At 42.6% G+C, this 18,149-nt stretch overlaps 1 protein-coding gene across 1 annotated transcript in view; it reads left to right on the forward strand.

The window, feature by feature from the left end:
• Positions 1–18,149, forward strand: part of IFT122 (intraflagellar transport 122) — a 46,417-nt gene that overhangs the window by 23,235 nt on the left and 5,033 nt on the right. The window contains exons 19-26 of the mRNA XM_069966670.1: positions 4,734–4,905; positions 5,519–5,621; positions 5,780–5,920; positions 7,072–7,169; positions 8,528–8,628; positions 8,737–8,902; positions 12,676–12,787; positions 17,563–17,691. Of these exons, the coding sequence (XP_069822771.1) occupies positions 4,734–4,905; positions 5,519–5,621; positions 5,780–5,920; positions 7,072–7,169; positions 8,528–8,628; positions 8,737–8,902; positions 12,676–12,787; positions 17,563–17,691 (1,022 nt within the window). The remainder of the gene's footprint in view (positions 1–4,733; positions 4,906–5,518; positions 5,622–5,779; positions 5,921–7,071; positions 7,170–8,527; positions 8,629–8,736; positions 8,903–12,675; positions 12,788–17,562; positions 17,692–18,149) is intronic.

Raw genomic sequence — 18,149 nt, forward strand, 5'->3', positions numbered from 1 at the left:
GGTGCCAGTGGTCCTGGAGCGTCAAAATTGGCGCTCCTGGACCGGGCGGCAGCAGGCTGGTAAGATTTAGGCTGGGGAGGGCCTAAACCAATGGCTCTTCCCACCCTGGTGTTACCAGGCTGCTGTCGTTTGGTTTTTAACCCGGCTGGTTATAAAAATAGGGGGGACCCTATGCATTTTTTTTTAATTATTTATTTATTTAAAAAAAAAAACGCATAGGGTCCCCCCTATTTTTATAACCAGCCGGGTTAAAAACCAAACGACAGCAGCCTGGTAACACCAGGGTGGGAAGAGCCATTGGTTTAGGCCCTCCCCAGCCTAAATCTTACCAGCCTGCTGCCGCCCGGTCCAGGAGCGCCAATTTTGACGCTCCAGGACCACTGGCACCCGGCTCTTCCCAGTACCCCTGGTGGCATTGGGTACTGGGGTAATAATAGGGGGTTAGTGTTAGCCATTTTATACCGGCTAACACTAGGCCCCGACTTAGTAATGGATTCCGTCTATTAGACGGCTTCCACTACTAAGTCTATAAAGTAAAGAAATAAAGACAAGACACAAGTTTACAAATTTTTTTATTCAAATAAAAACACCCCCACACCCCTCATTGACCATTTTATTAAAAAAAACATTAAAAAAACGCTGGTCATCGACGTAGTCCATGGAATCCGACGTAATCCCCAGGATACCGATATCTGAAAAAACAAAAAGGGAGAAACACACAAAAACACACAAACAGGAGCACAACACCCATCATTGTGAGCGGTGTTGTGCACCTTACAGTATGCAGCATCTTTACAGATCGCTGCTTACAGTCTGGCCCCCAAGGGGTTAAGGGAGGATGTACTGCATCCCCCTTAACCCCCTGGGGGCCAGACTGATGTCAGACTGCACCCATCCCAGCAAGGAAGGGGTTAAGTGACCCCCCTTCCTTGCTGGTATGGGTGCAGTGCTGGGGAGGGGGTGGGGAGAGCTCTATACTCACCCCGATGTGTCCTCTTCGCTGGTCCGCAGCACAATGAAGTCACTGTGCTGCGGACCCGCTAATTATATGTGCGCTCAGCCGATCAGCCAATCAGCTGAGCGCACATATAATTCAAAATGTTTCTTCTAATAATGCTATTGTCATAACATAATTAGAAGAAACATTTGATGTTTTCATTAAAGTAAAGTGATGATTAGTACAGAATGCTCTATTGCCGGCATATGAATTACCGGCTTATGGAGTTTCCTGTACTAATTAATATTTAATTAAGAAAACACATTTTCGTTTAAATAAATTCAGTTTCGTTGGTCAATAATTTATTTCTAACGAATCCATCATTGTGCAATTAAATATACTGTCAAAAAATAAATATATATATAAATATACATTTATTTATATATATATTTATTTTAACAGTATATTTAATTGCAAAATGATGGAATCGTTTACATTTAATTATTGAACAATAAAAGGGACTTTATTAGACAGAAAATGTGTTTTATTAATTCAATATATTAACCATGAGAGACATCGGCTATAGTGCAGAGGATCGCAAACCCCGGTAATAGCGATTCATGTAAACTGTTTCCCTGCTTTCCCAGATGCATCCAGAGGTGTTTCCATCACTTTCTTAACATTTTATTTGATATTTTTAGTTGAACCAGATTTCCAAGTAAATGACCGTATGTTTTGAGCCGCATGTCTATTTTTTCCCACGGCCGGAGTTTCACCCGCACATTTACAGCCGCATAAAAAATACAGCCGCACAGTTACAGCGTGTGAATCCAGCCTTAGAGTATAACTTGGGATCAAAGGAAGATAAGTAGTGCTCTGTATGTTCACTGTGGCACAGCTCTTATTTAGAATTAGTGCAAGAGAAGTCAGGTATTGTATGTGCATAGTGAATAGTGATCACAGCTCTGAAATATAATACAGGATGTAAATCAGGATTAGCATAGGGTAAAATATGCAGTGCTATTTCAAGGGGTTATCCATCGTTAGAAAAACATGGCTACTTTCTTCCAGCGACAACGCCCCTCTTGTCTCCAGTTCAGATGGGGTTTGCAGTTAAACTCCATTCACTTTAATGGAACAGCTGTTGTAACGCTGGATAACCCCTTTGAATTGTATAGTGAGGGTTCTCTTTTGCTGCTGGTTATATACAAATCTCCTGTAGGTGGCGATGGCAGTTCTATACATGTGCGTAATATCTAGTGTCAGTGGCAAGTTACAAGCCTGGCTCATACATTTAGTAATGGTTTGTAAAGTTATTAGATTCACATCACTGGTCTATTCAGTGTGATGTAATGGAAGGTTTAACCTGATGGACCTCTAGGGACTGATAGACTGAGCTCACGTTCTATAATAATAAAGTGTGACAGGAGATGTTGGTGACAGGAACACCTGCTTGCTGGGCACATGGGCAGGACACTAAATTACCTAAGCCTGAAAATGACTTTCAGCTGGCCTTAATTTCCTGCTTTCTACCTGCCTAGTTCTGTGCAACAATCGCCCCCTGTCCGCCACTCTTCCGATGTGTCCTCTGAGAGAATCAATAGAGAGAATAACCGGCAGCTTCACCAAGTGGACGGAAAGCCCAGAGCCAGCTGCTCCTGGCGGCTTTCAGTTATGTTTAGCCTTTGTTTTCTTAGCTCGTACCTGAAAAACAAGTTAAAATAAGGCCGAGCAGGAAGAGGGTTATTTGCAGCCATTCAGCGCAATAACAAAGATGTGGCTTCCTGTCTTTCCCTGTCTCTCTGCTCATCTTTTCCAGTTCCAGTAGGAAACGTAGCTTCATATATCCAGGATTTGTGCGGTGTCCTTAGTTCAGATCATCTTTGATGTGTGTCCTGGCCTCTTATTTAAGTGGCCTTAAATATATTTAAAGTCAATGGGGGGGATTTATGAAGACCGGCGTACAAGAACTACCAGAACTACAACTAAGAAGCGCACGCCTATTAGTAAATCCGTCCGAGCGCCCGAACCTGCGCCCGGCGTACTAAATCTACACCTGCTTCGAGCAGGCGTAAATCATGATAAATGAGGAGCGGGAAGAGGCCACGCCTCCTCCCCACCTTGTCACGCTCCCCCAGCTGCCCATCGGGTGAGTGGGGCATATGGCAGGCATACGTCAGGGAGAAGGGGCGAATCTGCATCTTCTCCCTGGCGTACGCCTCGAGTGGACGTTTCATAAATGCCCCCCCACTGTGTCAACTCTGTAACCAAGACCTGCACATCAGTCAGTCATGCAGAGCTGGGTGTGGGAGGGAGCAGGAGTGCCCGCTGCTGCTTGGCACTGCCTCTATGGCACTTAAGCTGCCAGTGTCTGCAGCTTCTTACCAGGTACAGAGATGACAATTCCCCTTTTTAAAGGTCTCAGAAAGTGGATGTTGTTTAAAAGGGTGACCTGCTTTAGACGATCCCTTTCTGTTAGAAGGGTCACCAAAACTTAAAGCATTACTGTAATTTGGAGTAACTTTAAATGTCATCAGACATGTCCAAAGTTACTGATCGCATCACTCCTCTCTCACTCCTGAGACCCGCTACAATCTCGAGATACAGCTGGGGGTAGTGTGTGGTAACTTTTAACTCACCCTAGGGTGTCCTATAGCTGAAAGCACAGCACTCAGTGTTCAGTTTCTTGTCAGCAGGATAACAAAGGTATTGCATCAGCTGTATGGGTTATCCATGGAAATACCAGGTGCCCTGGAGATTATTAAGGGTCTTTTACATGGGCTGATTTAATCCCCTGTGTAAAAGTGACAGTGATCAGCTGAGAAGCGGGAAAACGCCCGATCCCATGCTGATAGCATGTTTGTGCTGAGCCAAAATATATTGCTATCGGCGGCTATCTCCCTGTGTGAACAGGGGATGTGTGGACTACAGCAATATATTCAAATGGCTGCACAGACGATGCATTGATTGTTTGTGCGGCCCTGCCAATCGATTGGTTGTGCTGTCTCAAGGCCATACAAATCAGTGTCACTGATCACATCTTTTTTACTGAGCCAAAATATGTATAATCCCCTTCTAACCCAGTCTCAGATAATCCCACTTTCTCGTGTAGTGTAGAGCTTTCCCCTCTCTCCTAAAAACATCCTGGGAGATTTATGGGTGACTTTGAAGGACAATAAAATTTAATAGCAGCTAAAGAGAGTGCATTTCCTGGTAGCAGAACAGCAGTGAAAACGAGGTGCCCCAAAACGAGTTACTCATTAACGTTCCTAGCAAAGAGGCTCAGGCATGGAGGGTATGCCTACCTTAGATGTTCTGTATACACATTTTAAGTAGTTTATCATTGAGATCCTTTAGATATTTAAGGAACTATCCCTCCATGAATGATAACTTTCATTGTATAGATAAAAACATGAACAATGTTTGCCTATTACATTCTGGGAACAGTTGTGACATTTAGCTCTCTGTATATTGATCCTTTGTTCTGCCAGTAGAATTTATAATGTCAGCTGCCAGAAGGGGAAGAAGACTAATTCTGTCCAGCATTATTAACAGGTTGTTATGACCTTTTGGTATCATATTCATTTGTAAAAAATATCCATTGAAATGTTTCATCAGGGTTGTAAATATCCATTGAAATGGCAAGTATGTTACATTATACATTAATACATTATCCAGTCCCACATAACTGCAATAACCTGGTGGATCTGCTGTATATTTAACTGAGAGGTGACTGAGAATTAACAGAAGTTGTCAATTAAGGATCTGCAGTTTAATCCTCACATCTCATCTGCAGGTTAATCGATATAGCAAGGAAGCTGGACAAAGCGGAGAGGGAGCCGCTGTCAAGGTGTGCCTACTATTTCAAAAAGCTGCAGCATCATGGCTATGCGGCGGAAACCTACATGAAGATCGGGGATCTGAAGGCACTGGTCCAGCTGCATGTAGAGACACAACACTGGGAAGAGGTGAGTGCAGATTCCTGGTCAACATATAAGAAGGGTTTCAGTAAATACTAGAGATGAGCGAACCTCAAGCATGCTTGAGTCCATCCGAACCCGAACTTTCGGCATTTGATTAGCGGTGGCTGCTGAAGTTGGATAAAGCCCTAAGGCTATGTGGAAAACATGGATATAGTCATTGGCTATATCCATGTTTTCCAGACAACTTTAGAGCTTTATCCAAGTACAGCAGCCCCCGCTAATCAAATGCCGAAAGTTCGGGTTCGGATGGACTCGAACCCGAACCCGGTTCGCTCATCTCTAGTAAATACTAAATACATTTTATATAAATAGCATTTGGGACAGGATACTACTTACAACATCCTGTACATCCTATTACTGCCTCACTTATCAAGAGGCTTGCAGGAGGGAGAATAGGCTGTATTCTGATGTCTGTCATATTCAGCTATAGGAGGGTGCTTTCACAATGAGAAGTGGAAAATGCTGTATTTTGCAAATGAAAGGATAGAATGAAGACCCCACTCTGGATTTCTGTTTCTGGAACAGCATTTTATTATTTCTCCTGTTAGTATTGATCTACTTTTACTGTGATCTATATAGTGTCTGTGTCTGTTCCCAGGCATTTGCTTTAGTAGAGAAATATCCAGAATATAAGGATGAAGTCTACGTTCCATACGCTCAGTGGCTGGCAGAAAATGACCGGTTTGAGGAAGCCCAGAAGGGTATGCTATCATTCTGCTGACTCCGCTTTCAGATTGTTGCTGTCTATATTGGAAATGGCTGCTTCATACATATGCATATACATATGAATAAACTCTTATTAGTGTCTGAAAGTATTATAAGCTTAAATAACTTTCATTCGATATTTGCCTCTTAACAGCCTTCCACAAAGCTGGTCGCCAGGATGAAGCTGTCAGGGTACTGGAGCAGCTTACCCACAATGCAGTAGTGGAAAGCAGATTTAATGATGCATCTTATTATTTCTGGATGCTATCTATACAATGTCTTGATATTGCACAAGGTGAGAGGGGTCTTCAGTCAGTCCCTATTTTTCTAATATACAGGACACGTATTAAATATTGCCCCTCACATGTTGATTATAACACCACAAAGAGCAGGGTTCTTTTCACATGTAGTTTGTCTCTATAGGCTACTATATTGATGTGACATGTCTACAGCTCCCAGGTATATGCATCAATATTACACACCTGATGATTTTAGGTCTTGACCTAGAGAACTTATTATTGCTCCGAGTATTCGGGCCCTTAGGTTCTTCCAAGTGTTGTAGGAAGTCAAATAGGCAGTGATCTCTGGGAGAGAATCTGCAGATTAACTCTGCTCCAAAATGAACTTTCTGTAATGTCAGCTATCGGTTGCCTACCCTTTAGGGTTTTTTTCACACGGTCTGAAGCAGTGCTGCAAACGAACGCCAATCAGCACTCAATCTATCGTGTGGCCAGGCTGCATGGCCGATTGCTGGATAATTTGTGCGGCCTACTAAATTCATCATGGTTGGCCACACATTCCTGTGTGGCCATACACAAAATTGTGATCAAGCAATTTCTTGTTTGTCAGCTGATTGCTGGCCCTTTTAAACAGGACAATTATTGTCAGTGAGTATCCCTCTCAGCCAATAATCAACACGTTAAAGTCTATTAAGTCAATGTCCAGCCTTGAGGAACCTTAAAACATGACTAGGGATATCAACCAAACAAGAGACACCCATTTGTAGACAGCTGTTTCTGAGTATTTCCTCCTCATCAGTACAGTGTTCTTGCTGGCTGGCTGGTTGGCTGGCTGGCTGGCTGGCTGGCTGGTTGGCTGGCTGGCTGGTTGGCTGGCTGAGATGCCTTTGAAGTAGCTCTTGGAAGGTGCTGGTTCTCTTTGCAGAGATCCAGCTGGGTGACTTCTTATTTATAGACCAGTTTTGCCTCTTGTATTTGTGCCTCTGGCAAGCCCTCAGTGAAACATTAAACCTCCCATTTATTCAACATAGACTTACGTGTCTGTCCATTTATTGAGCTCAGAGAGATCATTTGTTGAATTTCACTGAAGTTACATTCTGGTTCCCTGATAATAACAATGTAAATGATCTGGCCAACATTAAATTCTGCAGGTTTTACAGGAAGCTTCATGTTGTGTTAATGACTCAATGTTTATTCCTTCCTGTAGATAATGAGGAGAAGCAGGATGCCATGTTGCAGAAGTTTCACTATTTCCAGCATCTGGCCGAACTTTACCATGCCTATCACTCTATTCAGAGATACACAGTTGAGTAAATGGTCATTGCAGAATGTATTCACTGGGGTATGAGCACCTCATGACCGTGTATGAGATGAATATCTCCACAGTGCTGTTATCAAACAATTGCCATAACATAGACAGAGACTATGGTAGATTGCTATAATACGTCCTTATAGCTTTGAGGTAGTATATGTGAAGAAACAAACATACAAAGAACATGAAGTATATCACCATCCGGTGAAGATGCTCAGAAAGTAGCCCTATTATGCCCTGCCTACTGTTAGATAGGGACCCCTTTGTTCAGGTGTCCCTAAACGCCAGGAGTAACTGGCCCTAATGCTGAAGCAGTGTGAAGCAGTCCTAGAGTTAGATAGAACAAAGATGTATGTACTCCTGTTTAGTATAGAGATAACAGACGGGGTATGTTGCAAATAAAATGTAGCAGTAGGTGGTGGAGAGGTGGACCAATATCATCCAATGTGGTTTGCAGAGAGATTCTGTTAGCTGAGTAACTTAATGTCCCATCTTCTGTCTTCCGTGTCCCCTATGTAGTTGTAATGGGTAGCTCAGAGTGGGAAGAATGGTTGTAGTGTGGTGGGACAACACCTCTGCCCGTATGGATGACAAGCTACCCAGTCTGTTATGGCAACTGTGCCCCATCAGGAGGAAGACGCAGGGTCAAAGTTAGATATCACAGGCTGGTAGATGCTGGTGGCAGCGGCAGTGTCAGTGAGGCTGCTGGCTCTCGATGCGTGCACACCACCTCTCCTCTCACATAAGCATCCAAACGCGCATCCTACATGCTCCTTACCTTGATCGTCAGGAACCAGCGGCCTCATTGGACACGGGCAATGTTTTGATCAGCATCTACCAGCCTCTGACATCTAAACTTTGACCCTGCGTCTACCTCCTGTTGGGGCCTAGTTCCCATAATGGACTAAGTAGCTGGACTGAGTAAGCATGTTAGCCATACTGTCCCAACACACTATTAACAAATGATAATAATAAAGCCTTGCAAAATGTAGTACAGGTGATGGCAGCATGATGATAACCCTCCCACATCATCTTTCACACCTTGTGTGATTTTGAAGAGACCCATGTTGTCTCTATGAGTTAGTTAGCAATGTATTTATTAAGCCCACTGCTGTTCTTGTAGGACTGTGCCGTTTGGGGTGAGGGTGGGGGGTTGAGGGGTTAAGAGAGACGCCCTACTCCCCATCATTACTATGGCTGACAATAGCAATTTTGTTATCTAGTCAAAGTTGTCTTGGCCTTATGCAAAAGGTACAAATACTAGAATAAAAAAATACTTCAAACAAGATATTAAAATGTTATCCTGACCATAGACTCTGACTTATTTATTTATTTTTTTGTTTTATTTTAGGATGAACCGTTCAGTTCTCATTTACCAGAAACCTTGTTTAACATCTCCAGATTCCTGCTGCACAGTCTGACCAAAGAAAGTCCTTTAGGAATATCCAAAGTGTATCCTTAATTAATCTGAATATTATCTGTCCATCCCAGCTATACATTCCAAAGGTTTTTCTGTTTTCTGTTTTTTCTGCCCTTATCCTCCTTGACACAAGGCATCAGAAACACTTTGTACACATTGGCCAAGCAGAGCAAGGCCCTGGGTGCTTATAAACTTGCCCGGCACGTGTATGAGAAACTCCAGGGTCTTCAAATTCCCCACAAGTTTCAGGAGCCCATTGAGTTGGGAATTCTTACTATCCGCTCCAAGCCCTTCCATGACAGTGAGGTAACATATGGTTGTCAAAGTAAAATATGTAATTTGTGTAACACATGCTCGCCTACAGAGTGTACAATTTTCCATGCTATATACAGCATGTGATTTACAGATCCACCATTATTTCTTTTCATAGCAATCATATTATGTATCTATAGCAAAATCATAGATACATAATATGGCCATGTGATTGGGCCCTGTCTGATAATCTGGAGACTGAACTTAACCATATTTAATGGCTGATCCTTGCTTTATTTAATGATTGTCAGCCCTTTTGCCCTGCTCTCTGTATAAACCATATTCATCTGGTTCACAGTTGGTGGAGCATGCAGTATAGCCTTGCAGAGGACAGAAGTGACTGGATTAGGCTTGTGGGGTTAGAGGCGCCTTTACTGTTCTCTGTAAACTACAAGAGTAACGAGACACCTGAATCATTTTCAGTAATTTATTCCAATGCATAGAACCATTTTCTAACAAGAATTTGATTATGAAGGGGTTAAGTGTCCTTCTCTATGTGTTACTCTGGAATGTTTGATAATCCAGTAACATTGGGTCTTGCTGTTGCACCCAGAAATACAATGACTTCATAAGGGTATTCTGCCTTTAGTTATATTTGTTGTAGCCTTTAATAAAACCATAGAATTAGGGAATGTATGTGAGCGTGAGATTTATCGCTTTTTGTTTTCTTAATGATCTCTGTTCTTTTCTGTGGCTTGAACAGAATTGGGTCAATGTTCCTGGAGTACGTCCAGAACAATAAGCCCAAGTATGCTGCACTAAATGTGTGCCGTATTCTCAGTGAACGTCTGATGCCATTTAGGCCACGTCTATATAATTCTTCCACTGTGGTTAGAACTCTGCCTCTGACAGTCTCCGCCAAATAAGATCTTATTTTTTTCTGAAATCAGTAACATTTAAGCTTCAGATTTAGAAAAATACTCACGCACATTTGCAGTGAATTATATGTTGTTGTACCGAGAGTTCAGAAAAAGCCAGACAGCAATCCCAGATGACCACAAGGGGGCACCATACTAACAGCGACTCAGTCAACAGGATCTTATCTTATTCTATACATTATGACAGACAGAGCATTCATCTTGTTTTTAACACCGCTTAGTCTTTATCACTTACATCCATTTGTCACACTGCAGAAGATGGCATTGGTGGAGGTCCTTGGGCTAAGATAATAATAATAAGTGTCTTGGCCAATTGGCTCATAGATAGAAGATTTCTTCCTGTCTATGCTATGTTGACGGCAGCTCCATTGAATTTTGTTGAGCTATAATGCACATACTACACTCTGCATAGCTTGCCCAGCTAGGACCGCTCCCTATTTTGTTGCATCTTCACCAGTGACCTGATCCTTGTCGACCTTCACCTAAATGTCATCATTTTTTGCATGTCTGCACTGGGTCCAGCGTTGGAATGTGACAAAGGGAACATGTGCATAGAGTTTGTATATCCCCCCAAAGTTTTTGCCTGTGCTGTAAGTGTCCTTGTCATTTCTCACATCCCTAATATTTCCCATGGACACCTGGTTTTCTATTAATTTGACCCTATATCACATATATAAGATTACATAATTGGATTGTAAGCCATGGGACACGGTTTATGGGAATAAAACCCACACATGCAAAAAGAGACCACCCAAGGATATATGTGTATAAAACCAGGACCCCCCTTTACAGCCACCAGTATAACTTTCTGAATGTCCTCCCTCTGTCCTGCAGGCTGTGGGAGACAGAACTAAAGACAGACACATGGGAACTTTATATGTATAATAGTGGGGTATTTTTAACTAATACGTTTTGCTAAGCTGCTTAATTTTTATTGTATGCGGGTTGAAGCACTGCAAAAATATATATTAGACATTAGCATCCCAGCTGAGCATGCCTCATGTTACGTCCTCAGTACTGTACCTCCATGAGCCTATATAAGTATTATCAGAGCGGGACATGAATCGGCTTTTGTGGATGCGTCCACTTCCAGGCTTTATTATGTTGGAAGGCTTGTTTAATGCTAACATAAACACTGTCATCTGTGCCGCACTTAACAAAATAAACTGCAGGAGTTCTGGAGCTCACCTAGAATAAATCATTATGTAATTAGGCCCTGGCACGGAGGGGGTTAATTTCAGCGCAGCAGTGCACATCTGTTTCCAGTAAGCGTTCCCAGTTGCCAGAAAATTACACACAAGATTTTTTAAGGTCATAAAGAACTCCAGGAGTGTTGGCTGAGCAGCCTGTGTCTTGTAGTAAAGTTATGTTCAAGGTCCCGGCTGTGGTGTCATATCAAGCCGCTGACATATCTGATTTATGTGGAGATATAGGTGGCTCTGGATTGTCAATCAGCCATCAGCAGAGCATAGAAAAAACCTGGGGTGGGGGCTGCTGATGCTCTGACCCAGAGGTGATGGGTTTCATAGGCTTTATAGCTTGCTAAAGGATGACTAGCTATAGGTTGTTTATCAGTTATTGGCACTTGATCATTTTAATATTTTTTATTTATATGGCGCCAACAGATTCCGCAGCACTTTACAATTCTGGGGGTACAAACATAGACAAATAGATACAGAGATACAGATTACAGAGATGTATTTATCAAGCCATACTTGAGGAGTGAGGGCCCTGTTCACAAGAGCTTACAGACTATGAGGAGAGTCATAGCACCAAAAGGCAGAGGGGCAAAAGTGCTTCATTGTTTCTATGGTCCGGCCATCTTTATTATTGATTTCAGGTAAACTACTGATGCCATCATCCTGCATAATATAGGTCTTCAAAGCTGCAGTAAAGGACATAGGAAAGACTAACCTGGGGGGACAAAAAGCTTAAAATAAGCAAAGCTAAAATATGGCAGCTATCCTGGAAGCAGTATCCAGCTTTTAGTGCAGTAAGTATCTTACTCACCTGATGGTGTTGTTCTGGGCACAGCACCTGTAACCACTTTTATATATTATCCTTTAGTAGATTCGCCAGTCTCCTTACCCGCTCGTCCTGTGCAGCAGTGGTTTAATAATGCATCATGTCAACTGGAGATCTCACACAGGCAACACTACCCAAGGAATTCACTTTTCATTGGCATAATATTACATTTGACTGGTACAGCTTTGAAAGGCCTTGCGAGTGGCAGCTGCTAATAAAAATTATAGAGTTCATCATACTGATGGGAAATGACGTGGATTCCTTGGGTGGCTGCACCCGACCATTTGCTAGACAATTCCAGAGAAAAGAGTGCTAATCCCCTTCTATCCCATATCTGTGACGTGTGATCTGGACAGACTCTCTGTGTATATGGGTCCATCTTGGTCACAGGCACAGAGAGCAGGAAAAGAAGAACTCGGCTATTCGCTTTTCTTGCTGTGCTTACAGTACAGAACTACAGATACATTCACTCGTGTATTATGGCTGGCAGCTAATCATACACTGTAATATCCTGTTATAGACCAGCAATAGTACATGGACATAGTAACATTCTGGTTCTTAGAATGATAGCTATTTACCAGTATGTTCTTCCCACTATAAAAACTTGCTGTCACCAGCACAATGGTGGAGAGCTGGGATTTTTCTCTACAGTTTGCTAGCTTCTGACTTGGGAGAAATTTCCACTGCCAGCACCTGGGTGAAATCTTATTGTAGCTGATGGTCTATGCTGAATAGACTGTTCACTTCTGCTGTCATGCATTATACGAAGGGCAATAATGAGCGTATTGTGCATCCACAGGCATTGCTGCTTCCTCCAGCAGGTGTTGGGCTCATTCCTTCATGTTTCATGTCATTTTCCTACAGGAGCTGGTCCCCATGTGTTACAGATGTTCAACCAATAATCCTTTTCTCAACAACCTAGGGAATGTGTGCATCAACTGCAGGCAACAGTTCGTCTTCTCTGCATCCTCTTATGGTGAGTTGAAATGTGTATGTATGTGTGTGTGTATATATACATATATATGGAGGAGACGGAAGTGTGTAATATACCTTACTGTATGCAGACATGGAGGAGTAGAAAGTGTGTGATATACCTCAATGCTGACAGGGAGAAAGAGGCAGTGTAATAAACATCACTGTGCATGTATACACGACGGAGAAAGTGTAATCCACGTATAGCTACAGACACTAGTAGGGAAACAGTATAATATACATCAGTATTTAGCAATAGAGCTGGGGGAAGGCAATGTGTAATATACATTACTGCAGATGCTAGGAGGGAAGGTAGTATTATAAACTGCAGGCTGTGTGGGGCACTGTAATATACAGTGGTACCTAGGTTTAAGTGTAACTTGGATTAAGAGTGTTTTGTAAGAAGAGCTCACAGTTTTTCAAAATTGTAACTTGGTTTAAGAGCATTGCTTTGGTTTAACAGCTCCCGATACTGGGAGGGAGGGCGAGTGGGGGAGGGGCATGGTCAGCATAGCGGAGTCTACAGCACTGTACTCTGACCCTGGAAATCTCCACCACCTTCCAAATCATAGCAGATCAACTTCAGGCTGGGGCTTGCATCAGGGGACAGGACTGTCGAGGTAATCTCTCCATAGCTGTAACCCCTCTCTCCCCTAGCAGAGACTGCTGCATTTATATGCCCACATCTGCTCATTTTTTCATGTTCCCTGCAGTCTCTGTCAGCCCTTGTGTTTCCCATCCTCTTCATTCCTTCCATAATGTGCCTGCACTCACACTCAGCTATACACACTGCCGCTATGATGTGCCTGCACTTGCACTCCATTCACACTGTTTTATAGAGAAGTCACTGTCCTCCTGCACAGCTCTGTGATTCTCACTTCCTGATGCTGATCACACACCCCCTTCCCCATTGCTGTCATGTGATCCCACAGACTGCTGACAGCAGCCCTGCTTCTCTATTCTAGCCTGTTGTACTACGCTACTGCATTATCGGGATCTGCATCTCCATTCTGTATCTACAAACTGCTGCTGTTTTTTCAGGTTTATGCACATTATACTCAGGTCTATACATTATACTCCACATGCTGATTGCTATACTGTGCAGTAACTTTTATTCAGAATTTAAAAAATCCTTATTTTTGAGGTGTGGAATAGTGATGAGCGAATAGTATTAAATCGAATAGGTAATCGATCGAATAGTACGCTATTCGTGTTATTCAATTGCATTTGAATATTCGAACGGCAACACAGTAAAAATTCGATTTGCAATCCCACCCCCCGGCGCTTTTTTCCAGCCAATAAACATGCAGGGTGGAGGGACAGGCACTAGGAATAGGCAGAACTTAAAAAAAACCCTCTAACTGCGATTGGCTGGCTAAACTACGTCACCTTGTGAATATAAGAATAGTGATTTGAGATTCGTGTCGCTTGCTGGTTGGAGCTAGAGAGGGAGAGACTGTATACCAGGGAGAGAAAGCTTTTAGGTGAAGTTAGGTAGGAAGGGACCCACAAAAGCCCTTGTTAGGGCTAAAAGTATAAAAACCAGAGATTTAGAAGCTGTTGTGAGACAGGCAGTGTGTTCAGACACCTACTGATAGTGTATACGGCTGTATACTGTGAGTGTGGCATAATAGCGGTTATCTTGCTACTACTGATTTATAGTTATCGTTAAATTTTGTTATTACATATTTTACACTGCACCTGACCTTATACATACGCAAGTACATACTGCTAGACCAAAATGTACACTTCTACTTTACATTCATAATTTGTTCGTGAATCTTCGGCGTACACTTTGGAAAATTGGGATGTTCGCTCATCACCAGTGTTAGATGCAGCCAGGCGTGCTTCCCCTGCTGTCCCATATGCATTCCAGAGGTGTTGGCATCATTTCCTGAGGTGTCATTGTGCACTTGGTGACCTCCTAGTGGTTGAATATTGATTTCCAGGTCCCAAGTATTTTTCTCCCATAGACTATAATGGGATTCGATATTTGTTCAAATATACGAATATCGGGAGCTATTCGAATCGAATTTCGAATTATCAAATGTTTCACTATTCGCTCATCTCTAGTGTGAAACCATTTGTCTGCATATCAGTGATTTCTTATGGAAAAATTTGCTTTGGTTTAAGAGTGGATTTGGATTACAAGCAAAGTCCCGGAACGAATTATGCTCGTAATCCAAGGCATCACTATATATATATATATATATATATATATATATATATGGAGGCACACATAATATGCATGACTGCAGGCACTAGAAGGGCCTGCAGACAGTGTGATATATACATAATGTATGTATTTATCACTGCAGAGTTTCTGAATGCAGGGTGATGGGTAGCACTAAGTACTTAGCACTAGATCTATACATTTCGTGTGGGTATTAGCGGTTTCTGCATTAGTAAATCTTGCGGATTTCTATATTGCTTTCTTGTTCATTATTGTCAGAGCCCTATAAGAAACCTCCCTGGTATTGTTCTCTCTTCCCCCTAATATCCGGCTATAGGCGTGTGCCTCTGTGTTTTATAAGGGAAATCTGTTTCCGTAATGACAGCCCCCACAAGACATGTATACAAATCTGTGGCTACAAATATGCAGGGTAAACTATATCCATATGTTGTAGTGGATATCCAAGACATTCTTACACGCAGGGTATAAACTTCCTTTATAGGAGCCAAGACTATGTTAAAAAAAAGAAGAAAAAAGACATCTTGTAATAGTTACAAATTTATATGAAAACTGAATGGAGCCCCTGGAGTGTATGCAGCCCCTGATTTATTATTGTTCTGCATCTGTCTCCATTAGTTAGATAGCTGCAGCATATCGGTTGCAGCAGTGGTGGAAACCAGAGTGTGGAGCTCAGTATCGGAGGAGGTGAGGGAGGATAGCCCCCTCTAGTACAGAAGGAACATACAGACATAGCCTGCAGTGCTGTGATAGCCCGGCTTATTCCCGTCTGTCATGTTAGGAGGGCACAGGAGAAAGGAATGCAGAGTATTATATGACACAATGAAACACACACACAGCATTAATTACAGGACAGTAGGTTAATCCTTCTCTAATCCGCACAACAAGATTTAGCAGCCGGTTAAGTGATACGTTGGCATTTACAGCTATATATAAGCAAGCTGCCATAGATCCTTGCCAGACGTTCTGCACGGAGACCAGACAGTGCTCTGTGCGAATACAGTGACCCTTACTTAGTGCCCAGATCCCTAAGAATAGACCCATGACGCCATCCAGCTTGTGAGCCTTCAGGTTCTGTAGTTTATCTTACAATTCAGAAGAGTTGTGGTTATTGTTGTATGTTGTGTAGCAGCTGTGTCTAGTACAGCAGTTTACTGTACTCAGTCCCATTCTACTGACTAGAACTGAACTACATATAGTAGGAGGGAGAGAAGCTGCAAAATGTACCGTTTATTGTTGCCCCTGGTAAAAAGGAGTCTGCCGTCCTCTTCTAAGTCCTACAGCTCCTTCAGTCAGCAGATCATGGGGATCCAACCTGCTCCAACCTAATACCGAGGGCCAATCCTGTGGATAGGCTGTCATTATTAATGTCAGAAGTCCTTTATGCTGAATAATGTCACACAGTTCTTCATTTTAGACCAGGTTTACAAGTTTTTTTTATTCCATTCATATGGGTATGAAATGGTCATTGTGAGAACCATTCTCCTTTGAGGGATATTTTTGCCCTTAAGAGAGGTATTCCGCGGAGTAACTTTATGTACAATTCAGCTCAGGTAGGAAATAAAAACCTATAATTCCTCACTCCCCTCTTGCCACCATTCCAACCGAGCTCTGGCCCCGCAGCATTTCCGGGGTTGGCATTTGAAATTTCTCACACTGACCCCAATCCTGGAAGTGCTTCACAGCAGGTCTGGAGCCCCATGAGTACAGCAGAAGCATGGAGGCGAAGAAGATAAGTATAGGGATCTTTTTCTTTCTACATAAATGTTACTCTGTGGGTCACCACAATATGCAGATTATGTAAATATGTTAATTTGACACCAAGATCTGATATGAAAAAATAGCTCATTTACCTTGCTACACCACCTTGACACGCCAAACATCTCCCCAGAAGGAATGAATCCCCATCTGCAGACATCTGTTAGTGCAGAGCAGGAAGATCTGAAGCTGCACTGCTGAGATCCTAATGGAAAAACATCCCCTTCTGATTCCTGTCAAGTACAAAATTCTCATGAAAATCTTGTCTGGATGCAAATCACCAAATACATCAGTGCCCCCACATATTCACACACAGGTGCCTCTATTCAAGTCTGGAGGTATGTGATATTTATGTAGATGGGGATTTGGATTCACACAAGGGCTCTTTGACCACACTGCAGGTGCCAGAAATCACTAGGGATGTGTTGTCCTCAGAATTTCTCCGTAGTGGCGCCTTTATATTGTAGGCTGTACCTGACATTAGACTTTGCAAAAGATGATGGCCGGGCAATGTAATACTATGGAGAGGTTGCTGCTCATTCTCCCTCCAAGGAGCGCACCTTCTGTGTCTCCTCCTCTACACCTTCTGTGTCTCCTCCTATGTAGCACGCTCATCCCTCATCTTCACACTCCGCAGCATGTTTTGCCGGATTACCTTTCACCTTAGAAGCAGATTTGAGGTTTAGCGACTAAGTCTGACTTTAATGGACACATTCAAGGTTTATCCTTCTTGTTTTAGCCCATTTTCTGCAGTTTTGCAGCAAGATAAAAATGATGATTCCAAGAAATGAGTGTATAATATTTTACCTTCTTTTTCTGTGCTGTTGCAGAAGTGCTGCCTCTGGTGGAATTTTACCTGGAAGAAGGGATCTCTGATGAAGAGGCCACGTCCCTCATTGACCTGGAAGCTCCCAGAAATAATGCCAATAAAGACAGATGGCAGGAGATGTCTGCGGCTGGTATCCTTACTAGTGTCTGGTCAAGCACATAATGATTGAAGATCCGGGCAATTATACAATCGCTGGCCCACGAATCAAGGCAAATTGTGCTCATTCTTTCTGAACACTTTTTGTTTAGTTTTTTTCACTGTCATCAAATATATCAGTTAGATGAGCTTAATACATTTCACACAAATTGTGATTTACACTGTCTAAGGCCATGTTCACACGTAGAATAACTGTAGTACCAGCCGGATGATCTTCATTTCTGATTAATTCGGATCCCAGTTCACCGCTGCACACAATGGAGCGTACGGCCGGAGCCCCACGCTTCATTGAGTTAACTGACATGTCTGTGCGGCCCCTGTTCAATAAATAGCGACTGCAGAAAACTGACATGTCGGGATTCCATTCATTCAAATACAATGTTTGTTTAGCATAAATCACAGCTGTTGTTGCAAATTGCAACAATGTCCGTG

This window comes from Dendropsophus ebraccatus, chromosome 4 (assembly GCF_027789765.1).
Source record: "Dendropsophus ebraccatus isolate aDenEbr1 chromosome 4, aDenEbr1.pat, whole genome shotgun sequence".
Lineage (NCBI taxonomy): Eukaryota > Metazoa > Chordata > Amphibia > Anura > Hylidae > Dendropsophus > Dendropsophus ebraccatus.